Source organism: Carlito syrichta, unplaced genomic scaffold, assembly GCF_000164805.1.
Source record: "Carlito syrichta isolate Samal-C Ts95f unplaced genomic scaffold, Tarsius_syrichta-2.0.1 Scaffold310619, whole genome shotgun sequence".
Classification (NCBI taxonomy): domain Eukaryota; kingdom Metazoa; phylum Chordata; class Mammalia; order Primates; family Tarsiidae; genus Carlito; species Carlito syrichta.
Genome location: NW_007254715.1, coordinates 204,431 through 227,365, shown reverse-complemented (window position 1 = coordinate 227,365; position 22,935 = coordinate 204,431). Strand labels below are relative to the sequence as shown.

The 22,935-nt window shown below is 33.6% G+C and overlaps 1 protein-coding gene across 1 annotated transcript in view; it reads left to right on the top strand.

Moving 5' to 3' along the window:
- LOC103270873 (usherin-like) overlaps positions 1 to 22,935 on the top strand; it is a 248,790-nt gene that overhangs the window by 151,520 nt on the left and 74,335 nt on the right. The window contains exons 12-13 of the mRNA XM_008068382.1: positions 14,777 to 14,972; positions 18,687 to 19,328. Of these exons, the coding sequence (XP_008066573.1) occupies positions 14,777 to 14,972; positions 18,687 to 19,328 (838 nt within the window). The remainder of the gene's footprint in view (positions 1 to 14,776; positions 14,973 to 18,686; positions 19,329 to 22,935) is intronic.

Genomic DNA, 22,935 nt, shown 5'->3' with positions numbered 1-22,935 from the left:
TCTGTCACCCAGGCTGAAATGCAGTGGCATGCTCATGGCCACCACAGCCTCGACCTGCTGGGCTCAGGTGATCTTTCTGCCTTAGCTTTTCTAAGTAGCTGGAACTACAGGTGCATGCTACCACACCTGGCTTATTTTTTGATTTATTGTAGAGACGAGGTCTCACCAAGTTGCTGATCTCAAACCCCTGTGCTCAGGCAATCCTCTTGTCTCCACCTCCCAAGGTGCTGGGATTACAGGCGGAGTCACTGGGCCCAATGACTCTTAGTTATTTAGATTACTATAATGTTGCAGAAAATTTAATGTCATTTTGTATTTCTTTTATTTGTGACTTATTTTTTTGCTCTATAAAAATTTTTGTCATCCTTTTATTTTTGAAATTTGAATGCTTTATAAGATTACACCTTGATGTGTTTTTTCCCATTACTTTTGATAGCTCGTGGTGAGGCTGCTTTTTTGACTTTTTAAATTTTATTTTTAATAAACACAAAATAATGATGTGTATTTATGAGATACAGTGTGGTATTTTAGTACGTGTCTACAATGTGTTATGATAAAATAAGTATAATTAGCAAATACATCACCTTAAACATATAATTTCTTTGTGTTGGGGTCATTTAAAATCCTCTCTTCTAGCTATTTCAAAATATACAATGAATTGTTGTTTACTGTAGTCACTGCACAATATTATAGAACACTAGAATATATTACTCCTTTCTATCTGTAATTTTATATCTGTTAATCAGCATCTTTTTATTCCCTTCTTTCTGCTACCCTCCCAAGACTCTGGTAACTACTATTTTACTCTTTACTTCTATCAGATCAACTATTTTAACTTCCACATGTGGTTCACATAACTGTGTGCTTTGATGTTATGTGTGTATACATAGAATTACAATATCCTCTTACTGAATTGATCCCTTTATTATTATATAAAAATCTTCTTTGTGTCTTTTTTCAGTCTTTGACTTAAAGTCTCTTTTATCTGCTATAAGTATAACTACTCCTGCTACATTTTGGTTTCTACCATTTAACTGAGGAGTATTTTTTCTATCTCTTCAGTTTTAGTCTATATGTACCTTTCCAGGTGAAATGAGTTAAGTTTTTCATAGGCAGCATACATTTGGGTATTTTTTTTTCTTTAAAAAAAAATCTATTCAGCCAGTCTGTAGCTTTTAATTGGGGAATATAATCCATTTACATTCAATGTTAGTATTGATAGGTGAGGGTTTACTCTTTTTAATTTTATTAATTGATTTCTGATTGTTTTTGTATATTCTTTATTTCTTTTGTATTGTCTTATTATTTATCTTTGCAGTTTAGTGGTTTTCTGAAGTGATACGGTTTGATTCCTTTCTTTTTCTTACTTGTATATTTGCTCCACCAGTGAGTTTTATACTTCTGTTTGTTTTCATGGTGGTAGTTATTGTGCTTTTGCTTTCAGTGGTAGGATTACTTTAAGTATTTCTTGTAAGGCTGGTCTAGTGGTGATAGATTTTATCAGTTTTTGCTTGTTCTGGGAGAAACTTTATTTCTTCTGCATTTCTGAAGGATAGCTTTGCTAGGTATAGTTCTCTCGGCTGATGTGTTTTTCTTTTTTTTGCTTTCAGCACTTTGAATATTATTCTCTCCTGGACCTGTAAAGTTTTCTGCTGAGAAATCTTCTGTTAGTCTAGGAGAAATTTTCTTACATGTAACTTATACTTTTCTCTTGCTATTTTTACATCTCTTTTCCTCTTTTGATATTTGACTATAATGTACCCTGGAGAGGACCTTTCTGGGTTGAATATATTTGGGAACTTTTGAGCTTCCTGGATCTCAATATCCATATCTCACCCAAGACTTAGGAAGTTTTCAGCTATTATTTCAGTAATAGTTTTTCCCCTCTTTTGCCATCTCTTCTCATTCCGATTCTCCCAGAATATGAATAGTCGTTCACTTCATGATCTATCATAAATCCTGCAGATTTTGCTAGTTCTTTTTTACTCCATTTTTTCTTTCTTTTTGTCTGCTTTGGTAATTTCAAGAGACCTGTCTTCAAGTTCATAAATTCTTTTTTCTACTTCATTTAACCTGTTGCTGAAGCTCTTGATTGTATTTTTATCTCACTAATCAAATAATTCAGCTGCAAGATTGGTTCTGTTTGGTTCTGTTTGGTTCTGTTTTCTATGATATCTATTTCTTTTTTGAATTTCTAATTTAGATCATAAATTATTTTCCTAATTTTTATTGAATGTCTACCTGTATTCTCTTTCTTCTTGCTGAGTTTCCTCAACATCATTATTTTGGATTCATTTTCTGGCATTTTGTAAATCTCCTTTTTTTGGAGGGTCTGTTGCTGAATAGTTATTTTGTTCCTCTGAATGTGTTATGCTTCTTTGCTTTTTCATGCTTCTTTTGCCTGTACATTGAGATCTGTGTATCTGGTGCAATAAACATCTCATCTAGTATTATAGACTTGCCCTTGTAGGGAAAGACTTATTCCTGTAGATGAGTCCTAGGGTGTTGGTTAGGTAAGTTTCTATGGTTTTGGTTCTGGGTGAACACAATAGTATAATCTCTGTGCAGTGTCTTCAACTGTAATTGTCAGTGAGATTTGCAAGTACTTCAAGTGGCCTAGCCTGTGGCAGCTTGTGATGGCAGTGATGAGTCTTTACTGGGAGTGGGCTTGCCAGGTTAGTTATCAGGGGGTAGGCACACATGTGCATGTGACATGTCAACTGGCTTGAGGACTGGAGTACTTGGTGTGGGGCAGCCAGGCTGTTTCTCATGCTGTGAGAGAACGTGTGCAAGTTGGCTGGCTCTGGCACTAGCTCACTGGGAATGAGGCTGTTGAGTTGTTTCTTAGTCCAGGGATGTGCTCACATGACAGTTTGGCAGCTGTTGAGATTTTTTTAAATCTGTGGTTTTGTGTCTGTCAAAATATTTATGTATTAATTTCTTTATTAATTTCTCCTCTTAATTTTTTCCTTATATTGTACTATTGGAAATTTAATGTTTCTATTTTATTTTCATCTCTTATTGTTATTTCTGAAGTATTTTCTTATCTTTCTTTTCTAATCCATTAATTGAAATTTATTCTGCCTAGTTAACCAATTAATTTATATTTTTCTTAGATGGTACTCTCACTAGATTACCTAGGCTGGACTCAGACTCCTGAGATCAAGCACCTTCTACCTTGGTGTCTTTAGTAGGTGGGACTATTTCCGTGTGTCACTGTGCCTGTCTCTGTATTTTTACTATTTAAGAACTCTTTCCTTCACAGACTACCTCCTTATTTTGTTTATGTTTTTGCTTTCATTTGCTTTCTCTATATCTAAATAGTTGTAACTTTTATCTTCTAGGGATAATAATAACATATTTTATTAAATTGTTATTGGTTGATAATTTGTTCTATTTTGATTCTATACATTGTTTCCTCCTCTGGTTTTTAAAAGTATTTCTCCTCCTCTTCCTTCTCTGCCTCCTCTTCTCTTTTTTGCTACTGTGTTTCATATTGGAAATTTTGCAAATATGTCTGATGAATCTTTTCTGCCCGTTTTATTCCATAGTAAAATAACAAAACATTTCCAAGATGGCCTTTATTCTTATGTTTATGAGCAGCAAGAGAGCTTTTCTTTGCAGGGACTGGAGGCTCAGATTTCAGTTCTAAAGGTCTTATCTTTTTAGTTTTTTTCTGCCAGTTTCTTCTTTGTAAGGAAAAAACAAAAACAAAAATACTCTTGCTCCTGGCTTTCTGGAAGTAGGGTAGGAGAAAGGGAATGGTGGTGGTGAAGGGGAGAGGCTGTATATTCAGACTTTCACTTAATCTTTCCACTTCTACCCTGTATCTTTTCCATTAATGAACTGTTGATGATCTAACATAATGGAGCTGGTTAATTTTAATTATTTTTGACAATAATATTGATGTCACTATTGAGTAGAAATTGTTTGGCTGAGTGGAAGTAAAAAGGTGATGTGAAAATCTAAATATTTTCTGTGTAGAATTCTTCTAACTCGTGGTTCTCAGCCTTGGCAGTATGACTATTTGGATTAGCTAATTTGTTGTGAGGGACTGTTATGTACATTGTAGCATGTTTAGTAGCATTCTTGACCTCCATCCACTACATGCCAGTAGAATCTGTCCCCCAGTTGAGATAACCAAAAAAGTCCTCTGGGGGTAAATCACCCACGACTGAGAATTATTGCTCTAACTTAAGGCCTGTATGGATCCTGTCATTCTCTCAGTGTTTTGTTGTTTCCAGCTCTTAAGACTCTAAAAACTTCTGTAAGAAAATTGGCTTTTTTTAAAATTGGAGATCCACAACTGGCACTCAGATTATAACTTCTCTGATCAGTCAAGAATGTCATCAATATTTATTTAAATTTATTTCATTTTCAGTCTTTGAAAATTTTATAACATTTCTTTCTTCCCTATTATTGTATCTTCTGGCCTCATTATAATTAAATCTTTTAAACAATTCTATTATTTTATTATGATATTAGGAAAAAGAAGAAGTAATCAAATGCTTAATCTGAATTTTTAAAAAAATCGTATTTCTGAGCAAACAAGTTTAAAAGTATACATTTCTTTTTTTTAATTAATCAATATTTTTTTATTATGGTTTTGTGGAGTACAGTTAGGGGTTAGGTGTACAATTACGTTTCATTCAGGTACCCTGCTGATAAGAGGTGTTTTCCCATCCCCAGGCAGATATTTGCTACTGTTAATCCCATCCCCCTCCCCCCCCATAGTTTCCCAGTACCGTCAGTCATTTTCTTATAGTATTACATTGGATATTCAGGGTCCATTATATGAGTGAGAACATGTGATACTCGGATCTTTGTTACTGTGAGAGGTCATTCAGTATTATAGACTCTAGTTCCATCCAGGTTGCTGCGAAATTCATGATTTTGTTCTTTTTATGGCTGCATAGTATTCCATCGTGTATATGTACCACATTTTTTTTAATCCAGTCCTCTTTTGATGGGCAACATGGTTGTTTCCAGGTTCTTGCTATTGTGAACAATGCTGCGATAAACATACGTGTGCAGGTATCTTTTTTATAGAGTGATTTGAGTTCTTCAGGGTATATTCCCAGTAGGGGGATTGCGGGATCATATGGAAGGTCGATTTTTAGAGCTTTTAGGAATCGCCACACTGCCTTCCATAGAGATTGCACTAGTTTACACTCCCACCAACAGTGTAGAAGTGTTCCCTTTTCACCACACCCTCTCCAGCAGCTGTTATTTTTTGAGTTGTTGATAATCGCCATTCTGACTGAAGTTAGGTGGTATCTCAGTGTGGTTTTGATTTGCATCTCCCTGATGATTAGTGAGGTTGAGCATTTCTTCATGTGTTTGTTGGCTGCTTGGATGTCTTCTTTTGTGAAGTGTCTGTTCATATCTTTTGCCCATTTTATAATGGGGTTGTTTGTTTTCTTCTTTTCTTTTAGTATGTTTCAGTTCCTTGTAGATCCAGGATGTTAAGCCTTTGTCAGACCTAGAGTTGGCAAATGCTTTTTCCCAGTGTGTAGGCTGTCTCCCTGCTCTCTTGATGGTTTCTTTGGCTTTGCAGAAGCTTGTCAGTTTAATAAGGTCCCACTTGTCTATCTTCTCTCTTATGACCTGTGGGTTTCGGGTTTTGTTCAGGAATTGGATGCCAGTTCCGATTTCTATGAGGGTATTTCCTTCATTTTCTAAGGTTCTTATGGTTTGAGGTTTTACATTTAGGTCTCTGATCCATTTGGAGTTAACCTTTGTGCATGGGGATAGATAGGGGTCCTGTTTCAATCTTCTGCATGTGGTCAGCCAATTTTCCCAGCACCATTTACTGAATAGGTTCTCCTCTCCCCAGTGGTAGATGGTGGGGGCTTTGTCGAAGACGAATTGATTGAGAAATTGAGGTTTTGCTTCTGGAATCTCAATTCTATTCCATTGATCTATATGCCTGTTCCTATACCAATACCAAGCTGTTTTGATGATTGTAGCTTTATAGTAAAGTTTGAAATCTGGTATTGTGATACCACCTGCTTTGTTTTTTTTGCTGAGGATTGTTCTGGCTATTCTTGGATGTTTGTGTTTCCATATGAATTCCTGTGTTGTTTTTTCTAGGTCTGAGAAGAATGTTGTTGGTAATTTAATGGGTATTGCATTGAATTTGTAGATTGCCTTTGGTAAGATGGACAGCTTCACAATGTTGAGTCTTCCAATCCATGAGCATGGGATATTTTTCCACTTGTTCATGTCAGCTTTGATTTCTTTGAGCAGTGTTTTGTAATTTTCATTGTAAAGATCTTTCACGTCTCTGGTTAGGAAGATGCTAAGGTATTTCATTGTTTTTGTGGCTATTGTGTATGGAATTGTGTTTTTTATTTGAATTTCTGTTTGTTTATTATTGGTGTAGAGAAATGTGATTGTCTTTTGTACATTTATTTTGTATCCTGAGACTTTGCCAAAGACCTTTATCAGTGTAAGGAGGCTTTTGACAGATTCTCTTGGGTTTTCAAGGTACACAATCATATCATCTGCAAAGAGAGATAACTTGACTTCCTCTTTTCCTATTTGAATACCTCTGATTGCCTCCTCTAAAAGTATACATTTCTAACAATGACAAAACTTAATGCCTACATATTTTTCCTTGAGCAATAAAAAAAATTGTAATTTTTTTGCCCTATTTTTTATGGATATAATATTAATCTCTGAATTAACCATTTCTAGCAAGGTCAATCGTTTGTCAGAAAGCAGAATGTGTACAGTATACTTATCCCTTGTTTTTGTATTTCTGGGCACTGACTCTTTATCACATTCAGATTATATACCTGAAGATCAGCTTGATTATAATTTAATTTACTATATTTGGCAGTAACATCCTATAGTGGAAACCTAGGACAAGACAGACTTTTCCATTTCAATGGAATGTTATATTATGAGGCAAGAGATTATAGGTGAAATTGTTTGAATAGTTATCACATTTAAACAAATTTTTCAATTCTCTTCTTTTGCTCCCATCCACATACAGCAACCAGTATGTTTCTAAATTTTATTTCTGTTTATAATGCTATTTTTTAAGCTTCTAAACATCTCAAGGTGCATCACACCTCTGCCAATCTCCATCCAAATTCTGCTATGTTTCAGAGTTTGTATTCAAGAAAATGTTGGGCCAATGACGGGATTGAAGGGTCATGACTTCAATTTTGGCTACTTAAGAAGATAATTCTTGAACAGCTGAAAGATGGCATGAGGTTTTTGATCCATTCATTTTTTCTCCCCGATGTAGTAAGCACAGGTATCACTGCCAAACTTTTTTGGAGCTCTATCCTATTTGGGTTTAGAGCTGGGAGCTTATGTTACACAGCCAAATAAATGTTTCCCAGTGCAACTCCATCAATGATGCAGCTTATGAAAGTTTTCTCTGAATGATGTCATCTAGTCTTCTCAAATTTGATTTATAGTTGTTTGCCCAGGTCAAAATGTCTTTTTGAGACTTCACTTCTGATTAAACAAAGTAATAGAAATTGGCATTATCCTCTCATCTGAAACTACAAAAATATGAACAAAATATATTACACAATTGTTTTCAAGACCTTGGACATCAGGCAATGAAGATATTGTTCCCCGAGAAAAGAAATAAATTATATGTGCCTTACAGTTTCTCGAGAGTATGGCCTTCAGAGCATTTCCAGTCTATGACAGGGAGAAAGGACTCAAATAAAGCCCAGAGGGTTCCATCTGAGTTGAAGATATGGAGCTAAGAGTTTCAGGAATCCAAAGTTTGAGTTTTCAGAGGAGAGTGACAAGCACAGAGAGATAATTCTCCAGATCGTCTGAGTATCTTACTCAGATACTTAGCTGACTACTTATCATTGCATGTGTATGAGGCCAGAGAGAGCACAACCTGAAAAGATTAAAAGTGACTGGACTTAGCATCCATGTAATGCTGGGAATTGTGCCTGTTTTCACTAGCCAAACTGGAGAAAATGTATGATTCATAGGGCATTTGATAGTATACAAAAGGATCTTGTCTCAATAGTGAAGAATAGCCCAAGGCTGATAACTGCTTCAATACCACCTAATAAATCATAAGAGTAAGACTCAAAAGGAACTGTTTCCAAGTAACTAAACTGTATCCCAGTACAAAGCTCAAAAAACATTTATAAGAACACTCAAATATCTAGCACCCAACAAGAAAAATTTCAGCCACTCTTACCTAATCAAAGATTACCAGACATGCAAAGAAGCTGCGAAAAACAACTCATGATGAGGACAAAAATTCATCAATCAAAACTGATCCAGAACTGAAAGAGATGTTAGAATTTTTAAGCAAACAGATATTATAACTATATTTTAGATAGTCCAAAAGTTACATAGAGACATAGAAGGTACAAAAACAAACAAACAAAAAACCCATAGATCAAAATTCTAGAGAGAAAAACTGCAATGTGTGAAATGAAAATTCACTGGATGGAATTAATGGCAGATTATATATTAAACAAAACTTACATTATACATAAAATATTTGTGAACTTGAACTCATTACAATATAACCTATCCAAAATGAGACATAAGGGATAAATTAGAAAAATGAAAACAGTATTAATGAGCAATGGGACAGCTTCAAGAGGCGTGATATATGTGTAATGAGTCACTAAATAAAAGGTGGGGTGAGGGGGTGACATAAAAAAAATTCAAAGAAGTAATGCTTTAAAAATTCAAAGTACTACTTATGGAGCTATAAACCCAAGAATCTCAAGAAAACTTGAAAATGAGTAGCATGAAGAAAATTACAAAAAGACACATTATATTTGAACTGCTCAAAACAGTTGTTAATTTTTCCTTTAATGATAAGATAAAATGTTAAAGTAGTCAAAGGAAAAAGACACATTAAATACAGAGGCAAAACAATAAGTATGACAGTAGATTTCTGTCAGAAATAATGCAAACAAGATAGTAAAGTAACAGTCTTAAAACACTGTGAACAAATAAATGGTGCACTTAGGATTCTATACTTAGCAAAAATATTTTTCCAAGATGAAGGTGAAATAAAATTTTCTGCAGCACATAAAATGAGTTTGTTACAAGGAGACCTATACTATAAGAAACATGAAAAAGAAGTCCTTCATTCAGAAGCAAAATGATCTCAGATGAAAATATAGATCTATACACAAAGATGAAGAGTACCAAAAGCACTAACTACATTGGTAAATATACGATTTTTTCTGATGATTTAATTCTCTTTAAAAGATTATTAACAGTTTAAACAAACAATAACACCACAGTAAATGGTTTTTAATATGTATAAGTAAATTGTATGACAGTAATAACACAATGGTTAGGAGGGGAGAAAAGGAAGTACCACTGATCCTTGAACAATGTGTGAATAAGGATCTCTAACTCTCTGTACAGTCAAAAAAATCATGTATAACTTTGACTCCTTAATAGCCTACTGTTGATCAAAAGCTTCACTGATAACACTAACAGTTAATTTGCACATATTTTATATATTATATTTATATACTCTATTCCTACCATAAAGTAAACTAGAGAAAAGAAAATGTTAAGAAAATCACAAGAAAGAGAAAATGTATTTACCATTCATTAAGTGGAAGCGGTTTATAAAGTTCTTCATCCTCTTTGTCTTCATGCTGAGTAGACTGAGGAAGAGGAAGAAGAGGAGGAGGGGTTAGTCTTGCTATCTCATGAGTGGCAGAGATGGAAGAAAATTCATGTAATGAACTCATGTGGTTCAAACCTGTGGTTTTCAAAGGTAAACTGTATACTATTATAAGGTTCTTATGGTATCTTTGAAGTATTTTATCACTTAAAGCTAGACTATGATAGAGCTGTTAAAAAAAACCACTAAAATAATAAAACAGTTATAGTTAATAAGCAAAAAGAAAGATATAATGGAGTCATAAAAATACAAAATAATACAAAAATAGGCTAAAAAAGAGGAAAGAGGAACCCCCCAAAATGGGACAAATAAAAAGAAAATATCAACATGATAGATTGAAACTGAACCAAATCAATAATCATGCTAAATTTGCATATTCTAAATATTTTACTTAAAAGTTAAAGGTTGGAAGTTTGGTTAAAGCTGTAAGACCCTGCAAGCTGACTATATGCCACCTACAGGAAATACATTTCAATTATGAAGCACATATAGGTTAAAAATAAAGATTGGAAAAAGATATATCGTGTAAGCACGAATCATAACAAAGCTGAAGTGACTTTATTAATATCAGAAAATATAGATTTTTAGAGCAAAATATTACCCAGGATAAAAAGTCAATTTTATATTCAAGAGCAGTTATTTTTTGTCAATAGGAAATAATATTTCTTAATAGCTATGCACCAGCAACAGACCATCAAAATATACAAAGCAAAACTTGATATGACTAAAGGAGAAATAGCAGAATTCACAATTGTAGGCAAAAATTTCAAAAAAAAAGTACCCATCTCTCAATAATGTATAGAACAAACAGAAAATCAGTACACACACACACACATATATATATATATATGTCAGTATGAATATATATATGTATATATATTGGAACAATATTATCAGCCAACTTGATCTTATTGATCTTTATAGAACATTCAACCCAACAGCAGCAGACTATACGTTAGGTCTATAGGAAACATCTACTAAAATAGACCAAATTCTGGACCATAAAACATACCTCAATAAATTTAAAAGGATTCAAATTATATAAAGTATATTATTTGACCACAAAGTAATCTTTGGAATACCTCTACATTTTGGAAAGTAAATAACACAATTTTAAATAATCTAAAGATCAATGAGGAAATAAACAGGGAAATTTGGAAGTATTTTGAACTGAATGAAGCTGAAAATACAACATAAAACAGTTGTGGGATGCTAATATAGCAGGATTTTGTAGCATATTAACAGCACCAACAGTCTTTATTAGACAAGAAGAAAAATTTCAAAGAAAGGTCTTCCACTTTATTAAACTAGAAAAAGAAAAGATAAGAACCAAGCCAGGCAGATGAAAGCTACTTCTGAGTTTCTAACTACATCTCCTAGGAGGATCCTTTTTTCCTCTTTGCTCATATGGGTGAAAGCATTAAGAACCAATTCTGTGATTCAGGCTAGATCAAAACTTGCAAGACTAAGATGGTATTTTAAGACTTAAAGAGAAGAATTTCTACAGCTTGAAGTATGAGTATATGTTTGTTTGTTATCAGAAACTAATTAAACCACATTATCTATTTTTCCTTCTAGTAATTGTATTAGAAATCTCACTGTTAGTTGGTTACATGACAATAGAGAAGAAACTACATTTCTCAGTTTCTTTGGCAGCTAGCTATAGGAATGTGACTTAAGTTCTGGTCAATTGTATCTATTAACTTTTGTGTATTTACTTTAGGATTCTGATTGGGTTCAGCACTGGTCTTGGCTTGTCCAATCTCCTCTGTGCTTTCTTATTTGTCTCTGGTTAGCTAGCCCTGATCAAGTGGCAGTTAGATGACTTAGCAAGTCCTCACTCATGTATCTGGTGGTTGGCAAGCAGGCTGTTCACTGGAGTGATGGAATCAACTATTATCTGGGTCACCTTAGTTCCTTTCCACATGTCTTCTACTCTTCCAGTAGAATTGCATGAGCATATAACAGGTGATCTTGGAATTTCAAGCCCAGCAAAAGAGAATAAACTCCTAATCTGCAAGCGTTTTCAAGCTTCTGCTTGCATCATAATTGCTCATATTTTGCCAAAGACAATCAATAGGCCAACCTAGAATTAGTAAGGAAGGATTCTACCAAAGATCATAGAAACAGGAAAGTGTTGTTTCTGACCCTTTAGAAGTATATTTTTAAAGAGAGGGGGAAAGCCCTTCTTTTTTTCTACATCTTGGTAGACAGAAATTGTTCTTAGACTATCAGTAGATTTATATTTTCTCACATTAAAAAAGAAGAATCTACACCTAAGTTGTACAGAAGTAAACTTGTTATTTTCAGTGAATTTGGAGAAACTGAGTAAAGCTAATATATTTTAAAATGATAATGCCTCATATATTATATTTTTAAACTACACTTTAAGATATAGCCAATATAGGGAAATTATGATCTATTTATGTTACACAGACTTTTGGGTTAATGAAGTGAGAGTAAAATCGTGATCTCATTAATTTGTGCCAGACTTGTTCATATGGAGAGAACTATTTTTATTGACAAATATGCCTTAATAAGGCTTAGGTGTTGGCAGAAATCGAGGCAATAATAGACACTTTGGAGATGTTCTGTGGGAAAAGGTGACTGAAAGTCCAGTGTAAAATCAAGAGTAGATATGCTTTAGGGCAGAGCAAGGAGGACAGAGGGAGAAGTTACAGAGATAGTAGGTAATTGGAGTATAAAAGCTTATGAAAATCTCTGGTTATAGGAAAACTAAAGGGTTATTATTAATTTCAAAGTAAAGCTTTCACTCCTCTTTTGCCCCAAATCTTTAGTAAAGTTTATCTAGGACTTTTTTTTTTTCTGAACAAGAGTTCCTCATCTTGAAATTTAGGCATTAACTGAGTTTCATCTTTGGGTAATACAGAGCAGTGCTCTCAGGAAGCAAGAAGCCTTCGAAATGGAAGAAGCAGAAATTTAGATTCAAGATGACTATGAGATGATCAGTAAATACAAAATTCTTATAAACTTAAGGAATTCTTTTGTTGTTCAACAGTAATGGAATTAGGGTTACCAGCATTCTTATCTAGATTTCAAAAGGCAAGGAAGCTCTGGTTGATACATGCAATATATTTAAATAAGAATATAACAAAATATAGAAAACATAAAGTTTTGACACTTTTATTTCTCTTTATCTTTTTCACACTTTCTTGCTTTTGATCTTTAAAAAAAGTACTCTTTTCATGTGGGGAATGTATAAGATTATTCTTGAGAGAAAAATAATGCATGCTCAATCCCATAAAGTGTTTGCTTTCTATTTGGAGAACAGGACTGATACATGTGAAGTACCAGAAACAAGTCTGGCCCAAATTATTGTGTGATGAACTTGAAGTGTGATAAGCATGTAATCATAGGTCTATTGGATTTTCATGGCTATATGTAACTTCCCCTCCAATAAAAACAGTTTATTTTTATAGGCCAAATCAAATCCTTGTCTTGAGTAATGATCTAGTTTCCTTGGGGCTAGCTGAGGGTGGAAGTGAGAAACAACCAGGCGCAAAGAGGCAATTCATAGTTCTTACTCACCTTTCTAAGCCTACATGTCTTTGATATTGGGGTTCATTATTATCTATAACTATATCTGGTGTGTGTGTAACATGTTATTTTTCAGAGCCTTAGGTATTTCATATCAATTGTCTTACTTTATTCTTAAGTAAAGATTCCAGTGAGTCCCTATGTCTCAGATGAAGAAAAAGAGACAGTGATAGATTTTTAAAATTTCTTCAATTTGAAAGCTCTTCACTATATTTCTATAACTGAATCCCAACCTAGTGGTATTTTTATAAATCCTTGAAATTAAATGGAAATCAAACCATGTCTTTTCACATGTAGGTTACTTCTCTCTATGATAACTCTGCCTCTAAAGGTGAACTGATTCAGTCCAAGTGAAAGGAAGGAAGTTAAGGGGAGAAATGTCAGTGACTATAAAAGAGATTTGATGTCTGTATCCACATCTTTGTGGTAAAGTCCTGAATTATCATCAAATTTCTCATATTTATTTCACACTTATGTATATTTATATATATTTGCACACATAATATACACACCCATATAATTTCAAGGATTTATAAAAATACCACGAGGTTGGGATTCAGTTACAGAAATATAGTGAAGGGCTTTCAAATTGAAGAAATTTTAAAAATCTATCACTGCCTCTTTGTCTTTATCTGAGACATAGGGACTCACTGGAATCTTTACTTAAGAATAAAGTAAGACAATTGATATGAAAATACCTAAGACTCTGAAAAATAACATGTTACACACACACACACACACACACACACACACACACACACACACACACACACACACCCTTATGAAGAGTTTAGTTCTTGTCTTTATTTAAGCAACATGGTGTAATCTATGTATATAGTAGATAAAAATTCTGTATTTTATGTATTTTCTTTCTTCTCAAACGGGCAGCTTGAAGAGAAAAAATACTCAGAATTTCGGCTGTTATTTTGCTTGAAAATAAGTAATTTTCTTGCATTTTAAAACCACTATATAAATCAGCTAGATATACTTAATGTAGTGAAATGAATCATAAGTATGCTGGAATAGTTTTCAAAGGGGAGTTGTGTAAAAAATATTAGAATAAGTATCAGTGGGCATAAAGAGACGGCATTAACAGAACTTTAAACATTGTTAAAACGTTGATGGGATGATATTATTATACAAAAATTCTTCCTTAATTAAACATCTAGCATATATAAAATAAGTTTGGATCAACAAGACAGTAAATGAGAGGAACAAAACAGAGAGCTGGCATCATAAAAACTAGATTAACTGCTGGCTCTTTGCTATTTTCAGCATCTACATGTCTATATTTTGATTTCTTTATATGGCTCTTAATGGTTAACTCTCCATTCCCCTTTTAGTCATATGCTGCTAACTTCTATGGGTTTTATTTTCATTTGGTTCTATATATTTACCCTGCTGAAGCCTCCCATGTTCTGTGTCAGAAGGAAAAATATCTTATTACCTTCTTATCTGTTGGACGTTTAAAGTTTTTTCTCCCTCCCTCCCTGTCTTGTACCTAATGAGCAAATTATCTAAAAATAGATACGTTCATCATTCTACAAAATGTTGTATCTTCTCTAGATTGGAGGCCAGTGTAATTGTAAGAGACATGTGTCTGGCAGACAGTGCAATCAGTGCCAGAATGGATTCTACAATCTACAAGAGTTGGATCCTGAAGGCTGCAGTCCCTGTAACTGCAATACCTCTGGGACAGTGGATGGAGATATTACCTGTCACCAAAATTCAGGCCAGTGCAAGTGCAAAGCAAACGTTATTGGTATGTGTAATGCAAAAGTTTACAGTCACATCTCTATTACCATCTGGAATAAAATTCTCTATGTGATTTCTTAACTGAAGAATAAAGCAAATTTCCTTGCTCAAGGCAGGCTGGAAAAAAAAACAATTTAGATGAAATTAACTGTCTAAAAATGATTAAATTAATAATTCTATCAAACTACAGCTTGAAGCTTAGTTTAATCAACCCCTTAGAAGTTTCTTTATTCTGTAGATGTATTAGTTCACATGGTCCCATACTAATAAGTCATAGAAAAATATAATTTGCTTACTGCATAGATGTTTCTTTTAGAAAATTAGCACTTTTTCAAAATGTTTTACCCTTAATGAGTTCTAAGCAAATCATTTCCATGCTAGTTTTCTTAATAGACCAAAATAAATGGATTTTTTTTCAAAATATTCTGTGCTACAGGGTCCTTTGTGATAAATCTTTCCATTTTTTTCTATTATATTTCTTTGAACTGTTCCTATGAAATGCAAAATAAGTCAACATAATTCCACAGATCATGTATATTGCTAGGGTTAGTTATAAAGGGCCATATAATTTTAATTTTGTAATTCAGCACCAAGCTGATTATAATAAACAGCTACCTTCAGTGTTATTTATCATTTTTTTATACGAGACATGCTTTTTTGTTTGTTACTCCCACAGGTATTTTTCAGAAATTAGATTTGATTATAGCAATTTATTACATTCAACATTTTTGAGGGGAACCACCGCCACATAAGGACAAAATTTATCAAGTGCCCAAAATGCACTATGTACATAATGCACTTTGAAATTTTGATATATGAGAATATTATGAGAGGAAAGTTTCCTGATGAAGTGAGTCCTGTATTGTAACTGAACATGTCTTGGTTCATATATGAAGTTTAAAAAAGACCTTTGACTTTCTATTGTCATTCAAGACACCAAGTCATCTATGGTTTTTCTAACACTGACCTGAACCTTACAACAATAAAAATATTCCTGGCAGTGATTATACACACACACACACACACACACACACACACGAGCTCGCGCACATAAATGCACACATATACACATACACGTGAACATATTCTGAACACTATCTTCAGTTGTGATATAACTCTAATTCTTTATCATTTATATATGTGCAATTGCTTATATTACACAATTCAGCTAGACAAACCTTTTAATTTAATACAAAAGAGTGCGGAAGTTCTTATAGTATTATTTTCTCTGGTTTAAAGAAAAATTACATCAAAATCTATAACATAACTTGCCTTTCTGCATCTCAAGCATACAAAAACTATTTTTTTAGAAAGAATAGCTAGTAAAGAGAAGCACATCTTTGTATGTGTTATCTGTGATGCTGAATGAGTTCTAAGACCTTTGAATTCAATCTATACAGCATCCTTTGTTCTTTAATGTGAGAAAGATTTTAAATTAGAGATGTGAAAACAAAAGTTAAAGCAAGGCCTTTAAAGACAGTGAAATAATTACTTCTCTATATCAATGGAATCTTTCCTGTGATGACTAGTTTCCAAAGTTTGAGAAAGGAAAAAGTAAAAATTTACTTAAAATTTCTTATGATCTCTTTGCCATTTACCTGCTTTATTCATTGATTCAGATAGTTTCTGCAGGAAAATATAAATATATATTTTGTGAAGACTAAGTTGTTTTAGTATTATTATAAATTATTATTCCTAGAGATATTTATGCAAATGTAGTACTTTTTATAAAAATATAAACTTGATATGTATATATTTACTTTTCTAATGTGATTAGCAAGTCACTATATTCAATTTCTCCTTGTTATTATGAGAAAAAGAAAGCTAGAAAATACAAGTGTATATTGTATATGCTTCAGAAAGCAAACTGTTAGAGTTAACAAAACTGTTAAATCTTACTAATGATTCTATCACCAGTAAAATACATTAGCACCAATAATTTTATTAAAGTAGGTCATTCATCTAGAATAAAAAGGGAGAAGAATGTGAATTAAATGCCAAGTGTGCTAACTCGCCTGTACTTGTTAACACCGAATGTGATGCCCTGTAGGCCTTCCTGAGTATCGTTAGGAATAGATTACCTGTCAGGAATATGTATGGCATATTCAAATAAGCACTGCGCATATTTTTAAAACTGATATGATATGAATCCATGTAGACCAATTTTAATAGTTCAAAATGAGTCATAATTCTTGTTAACAATACAGTTATTTTTAAAATTTGCAGCAATAGTGGTCCTTTTTTATTTTCCTTATTGAAATTAAATGATATGCCTTAGGTGAGTCATTCATCACTGTTAAAGAACTCGCCTTCCATTGGAGTTCTTGAATTTTTATCCATATATATATATATTTATATATATATATGGATACACACACACACACACACACACACACACACACACACATATTATGCATTTCTTTCTAGTTTAGGAAGTGCTTTTTTACATGTGAATTCCTGAATGTATTTTTGACTCTTATTTTAGGACTAATTTTTAAATTGCTGTTATAGATTGAGATAAATGTTTGCATTGATTCAGCCTCACATAGTCAGTTATTAAAATTCATGGATGTGTAAAGATTATCTAAAGGAAGTATTTTGCATCTAAACATTTACTATCCCATTTAAAAAATTTTTTTCCTTGCCATACCCTTTTTGAAACTAACCTAAGTTGTCAGAGGTTTATGTTTAGGTGATAAAACATTTTTCTTCATTTGCAAAATGTATGTGTGTACTCCTTTAAATAGAAGTAATAGAAAAAATAGAATTTACTTAGTGTTTAAAGAGGTATGTTCTGAATCACACAATATGACAAGCAATGTGATTGCTTTATGAGCCAAAGAGAGCATAATTTATATTAATTGAAAATGATAAAATATAGGAGCATACAAAAGGATTAAAATAAAAATTGCTCTGGATAAGTTTTATTTATATTAATTATCTAAATTTATGATATTCAGAAATAAATGTGTATGCTGTTGTCACAAAAATAGTTATCACCTAATATTTTTTTTTCTTTTCCCAGCTTTACTAAAATATAATTAAATACAGATTGTATGCATTTATGATATACAAAATGTTTTGATATATGTATACATTATAAAACAATTAATTCCAGATAATTAACTTATCCATCACCTCACATACTTATTATGTTTTTGTGGTGAGAACATTTAAGATTTAATCTCTTAGCAATTTTCAAGTATACAATACACTATTATTAACTGTAGTTGCCATGCTGTACACTGGATCTATAGAGTTTATTCATCTTGTCTAACTGAAGATTTGTACCCAGTTTAATTTTATTAAATATTTTTTAGAAAGTTTTTATTTCTAGGATAACAACTAATAGGGTATATGTAACTTTACTAAACTTTTAAATGAATGTATTTGTTAAAAATAGTTTTAATATTTGTTAAAGAAAAAAAGACTCCAGTAGATGTAACAGGAGTAACATTTGCATAAGCTTTTTCTTTGCATGAAGTAATTAATAATTAAAATTTTATAGAATCACATTGCAAATAAAGTTGTGTATGAGAGCTAAGTTAAGCACTGCTATTGTGTTTTAAGTATACAACTGGCCCTCTATGATCTTGCTTGTGAGAAAATGCTCAATATTTTGTGCCTGTATTAAATGTCTGCAGCAGCATTGTTTGTGCTTCAGCTAAATTGAATGGAATCATTTCACCACCCTCACCTTTTAAACTTATTTTATCTTTAGGGCTTAGGTGTGATCATTGCAATTTTGGATTTAAATTTCTCCAAAGTTTTAATGATGATGGATGTGAGCCCTGCCAGTGTAACCTCCACGGCTCAGTGAACAAATTCTGCAATCCTCTTTCTGGGCAGTGTGAGTGCAAAAAGGAAGCCAAAGGACTTCAGTGTGACACCTGCAGAGAAAACTTCTACGGATTAGACATCACCAGTTGTAAAGCCTGTGACTGCGATCCAACTGGATCCCTCCCTGGAACTGTCTGTAATGCTAAGACAGGACAGTGCATCTGCAAGTCCAGAGTTGGAGGGAAACAGTGCAATGAATGCTTGGAGGGAAACTTTTACTTACAGCAAAACAGTTCTTTCCTCTGTTTGCCTTGTAACTGTGATAAGACTGGGACAATAAATGGCTCTCTGCTGTGTGACAAATCAACAGGACAGTGTCCTTGCAAATTAGGGGTAACGAGTCTTCACTGTAATCAGTGTGAGCCTCACAGGTACAATTTGACCATTGACAATTTTCAAGGCTGCCAGATGTGTGAGTGTGATTCCTCCGGGACATTACCTGGGACCATTTGTGACCCAATCAGTGGCCAGTGCCTATGTTTACCTAATCGTCAAGGAAGGAGGTGTAATCAGTGTCAATCAGGTAAGAGAAGTATGTTACATTTTCAGTGCATAATGACTTCCTTTCTGTTATCCCAAAACAGGTGATTTCTCCCTGTTTCAAGCGTCTAAAAAATGTATCTCCAAAAACATTGTTGTATTTATATTATTATCTAACACAGATGTAACTATTTATTTATTCAAAATTATCTGGTGTATTTATGTTAATACTTTTTTAGGGGGGATACTTTAGGTGAACTGTAGCCTATCCAGCTCATTTTATAGTTGAGACTTAATTTATTCATTTAAAGTAATTCCCCTTTTAACAATTGAAAAATATTGGTGAAGAAGAGTAAATTTTATTTTCCAGAGAAAGGAAAATTCAAATTGATTATACAATGCCAAATATTAAGATGCTGAACTTAGTTTCTGAATAAAACTGACCAATTTTTTTTACTGCAGTGGTTATATATTCTAGCTTTATATAGAAACATCTAGAATTATTTTTAGATACCATAAATTAATAAAATGGGATACTGTTTAATCTCACTGTACACAAAACTATCTTTTCATCTGATTCCAACTGGAGGAAAGATAGACCCTATCCATGACTCTCTTATTGACTTTATATGATTTAACTAAAATAACATACTCTATAATACATTCATCATGATATCATAATGAATATTGATCAGCTGTATAATTTGTGTCCTGTCAACCAAGATCAGCTCTGAATTATCTGAATCTGTGAAAATAAGCATGATAAAACTTTTAAAGGAAGATTTGCTTGCCAGGGATGGGGTAGGACAAAAGTTCAGCTCTATATGGCAAAGAATTCAACTTCAGAGAATTGGGCCAAACCCTTCCTTTGGCATTGGTCAATGTGACAAATGAGATCAAAGAGATTGTGAAAAATTGATAAATATTTAATTCTTTTTGAGGTATAAGTATTAGAAAACAGCAAGGACAAGTGTAAACATAAAACTATATTATGAAGTCCATATTATAACTGGATGTTTCACAAATCCTAAGGTTAAGGACTAGTATAACCAGGATTCAGGAATTAGAATGCTTCCATGGATACATATTCATTCATACTCTCTCTCTCTCTGTCTCTCTCTGTCTCTCTCTCTGTCCCTCTCTCTCTCTCTCTCTCTCTCTCTCTCTTTCCCTCTCTCTCCCTCCCTCCTCCCTCCCTCCCTCTATCTCTCTCTCTCTTTCTCTCTTTCTCTCTCTGTCTCGCTATGGAGAAGGGCACTCTCTACTTCTCTCTTGCTCTCTGCATGGTTATACAGCCACTCCATGCCTCTGTAATTCTACTACTAGCTACAATAGACTTATTAGCTGCCTCTTCATTATAATTACAAGAGGGAAATTCTAATTGACTCAGTCTTGTTTAGGTGGCTACTTCTGAGACAACTCACTGTGGCCAGGGGTATCAGGGTCACATAAAATGAGCATGCCTTTGGGGCCCACTCTATCAAGTAAGAGCAAGGTGGGAAGTATCCCAGAAAACAGGAAGATTATTGAGAGCTGGGCAGACAGTCTAAGTGGCAGCTACAGCACATTGTGCTTTTTCAGCTTCAGATTAATACTTCCAAATTTGCAATCAATTAATTTTTGGTATCCTAAGATGATATTTACTTTATTTTACTGTTTATTAATAGCTCTAATTTTGGAAACAAAGTACTCAGTCTCCTGCACAAATAACCATGATTTACATAACCTTCTAAGCAAACCAGTAAAAGCTAATAGATCAAACATTACTTCCTTTTGAGTAATTATCAATTGTTAAAATTTATTGAGGGTTTCATTCTGACTTTAATTGTATATATAATAAAAGTCCTATACTTTAAACAATTTTTCTAATTTTATATAAAACTCTAAAATCACCATAACAAAACTTCTGCTCCCTTTAAGTTCTTTCAATGGAAGATTCAGCCCAGCCGGGCTCAGTGGCTCAGCCTGTAATCCCGCATTTTGGGAGGCTGAGGCGAGTGGATTGCCTGAACCTGCAGGTTAGAGACCTGACTGGGCAACTTGGCGAGCCCTCATCTCTACAATAAATCAAAAAATCAGCCGGGCGTGGTAGCACATGCCTGTAATTCCGGCTACTCAGAAGGCTGAGGTGGAAGGATCACCGGAGCCCAGCAGGTCGAGGCTGCGGTGGCCAGGAGTGGCCACTGCACTCCAGTTTGGGCGACAGAGTGAGACTCCAACAAAAAAAAAAAAGAAAGGAAAGATTCAGTCCATGATATAGGTATTTGTACACCAACCATATATCTACATGATGGACTGAAATTATTAATAAACCAGTGTTTTTCTGGGTTTTGTGTGCTATATAGAAATAGCCATAGATAATTTAATCAAATGTCAGCAAACTGAAGACACAGGCTTTTCCCTATCTACATCATGCATAAGCCTAACATATGCCCTTCCTGTGATAAAGAAATATTACTTTTTTGTTCTTTCTTTTTCTTTATGGTTCTTACTGTGCTGATCTGTTTTTCTCAACCTTAGGCCCTTTCTCCCAATCTAGCTGTGCCCCTTTCTTTTCTATCCTATGTATGTTGGCAGAATAATTCTCTTAAAACTTGTCTTTGGTTATGTCAGTCCCAAACAGGGCAACCTACACTGGGTTTTATTTTGCTTATCATTTGAGTCCAATCTGGGTAGATCTTCTTGAGTTTTTATCTTCTGATTCCAGTCTATGCATCCACCTTTGTTTTCTGCTAGTCCCTGACTCACCCATCTTCTTGAGTTACTGTAGCTATGTCACTTGTACTACACATGTCACATGCAGAGCTGATTTCTACCTGCCCAGTGCTTTGGTTCACTTTCCTTTCCTAACATGGAATGCTATATAGCCATCCTTTTTGATGTTAGTAGGTATCCTCTGATTAGTTTTTTTCTATTCAAAATATTGCCTGTTATTCTCCATCACTCACTCAGTGAACAACAAATTCAACATGAATCATCAGCGTTTTAAGAGGTGGCTTAATTCAAATCTATAGAAAACTTGAAAATAATGCATTTTTGAAAATATGCTAAGACTTATATTTTATTTGTGTGATATTTATTATTTGACTTTGAAGAAATATCTCATTGTAAATACTCCATAATTATACTTCTTTTTTATGATGACCATATGAACGTATAGATGAAGTTTATAAACTAAGATTAGGGAGAATTAAAATGGTAAAAATATTTGTGTTCACTGAAAAAATTCAACACTGTGTATTGAAATATTTAGTGGAAAATGTATCAGACTAAGAGTCAAAAGACATATTTTGGTGTTCCATCTCTTCTACCTAGCTGATTCCCTAAAGGCATTTTCCTTCCCTTTTCAACATGTGACTTTCATATTTGTTTCCAACTGTTCACATCCAGTCAATGGTAAGCAGCTTTATCTTTAAGATAGTACCTGAATGGTGCCTGTATCAGATCTACTCACATCCTACCGGTAAACACTCCTTTGCATGTCCACACCTCCCTCTAAGAGAGGCTGGCAAATAGATTGTCTATCTGAATATCTGTTTTTGTATTTAAAACTTGGGGCTTCTGTTACTATAAGGAGTAAGAAGAAAATTGATATTTGAAGACATCTAGCAGTCTTGGTTGCACTAAGAATTCCCTACACTTATAAAATT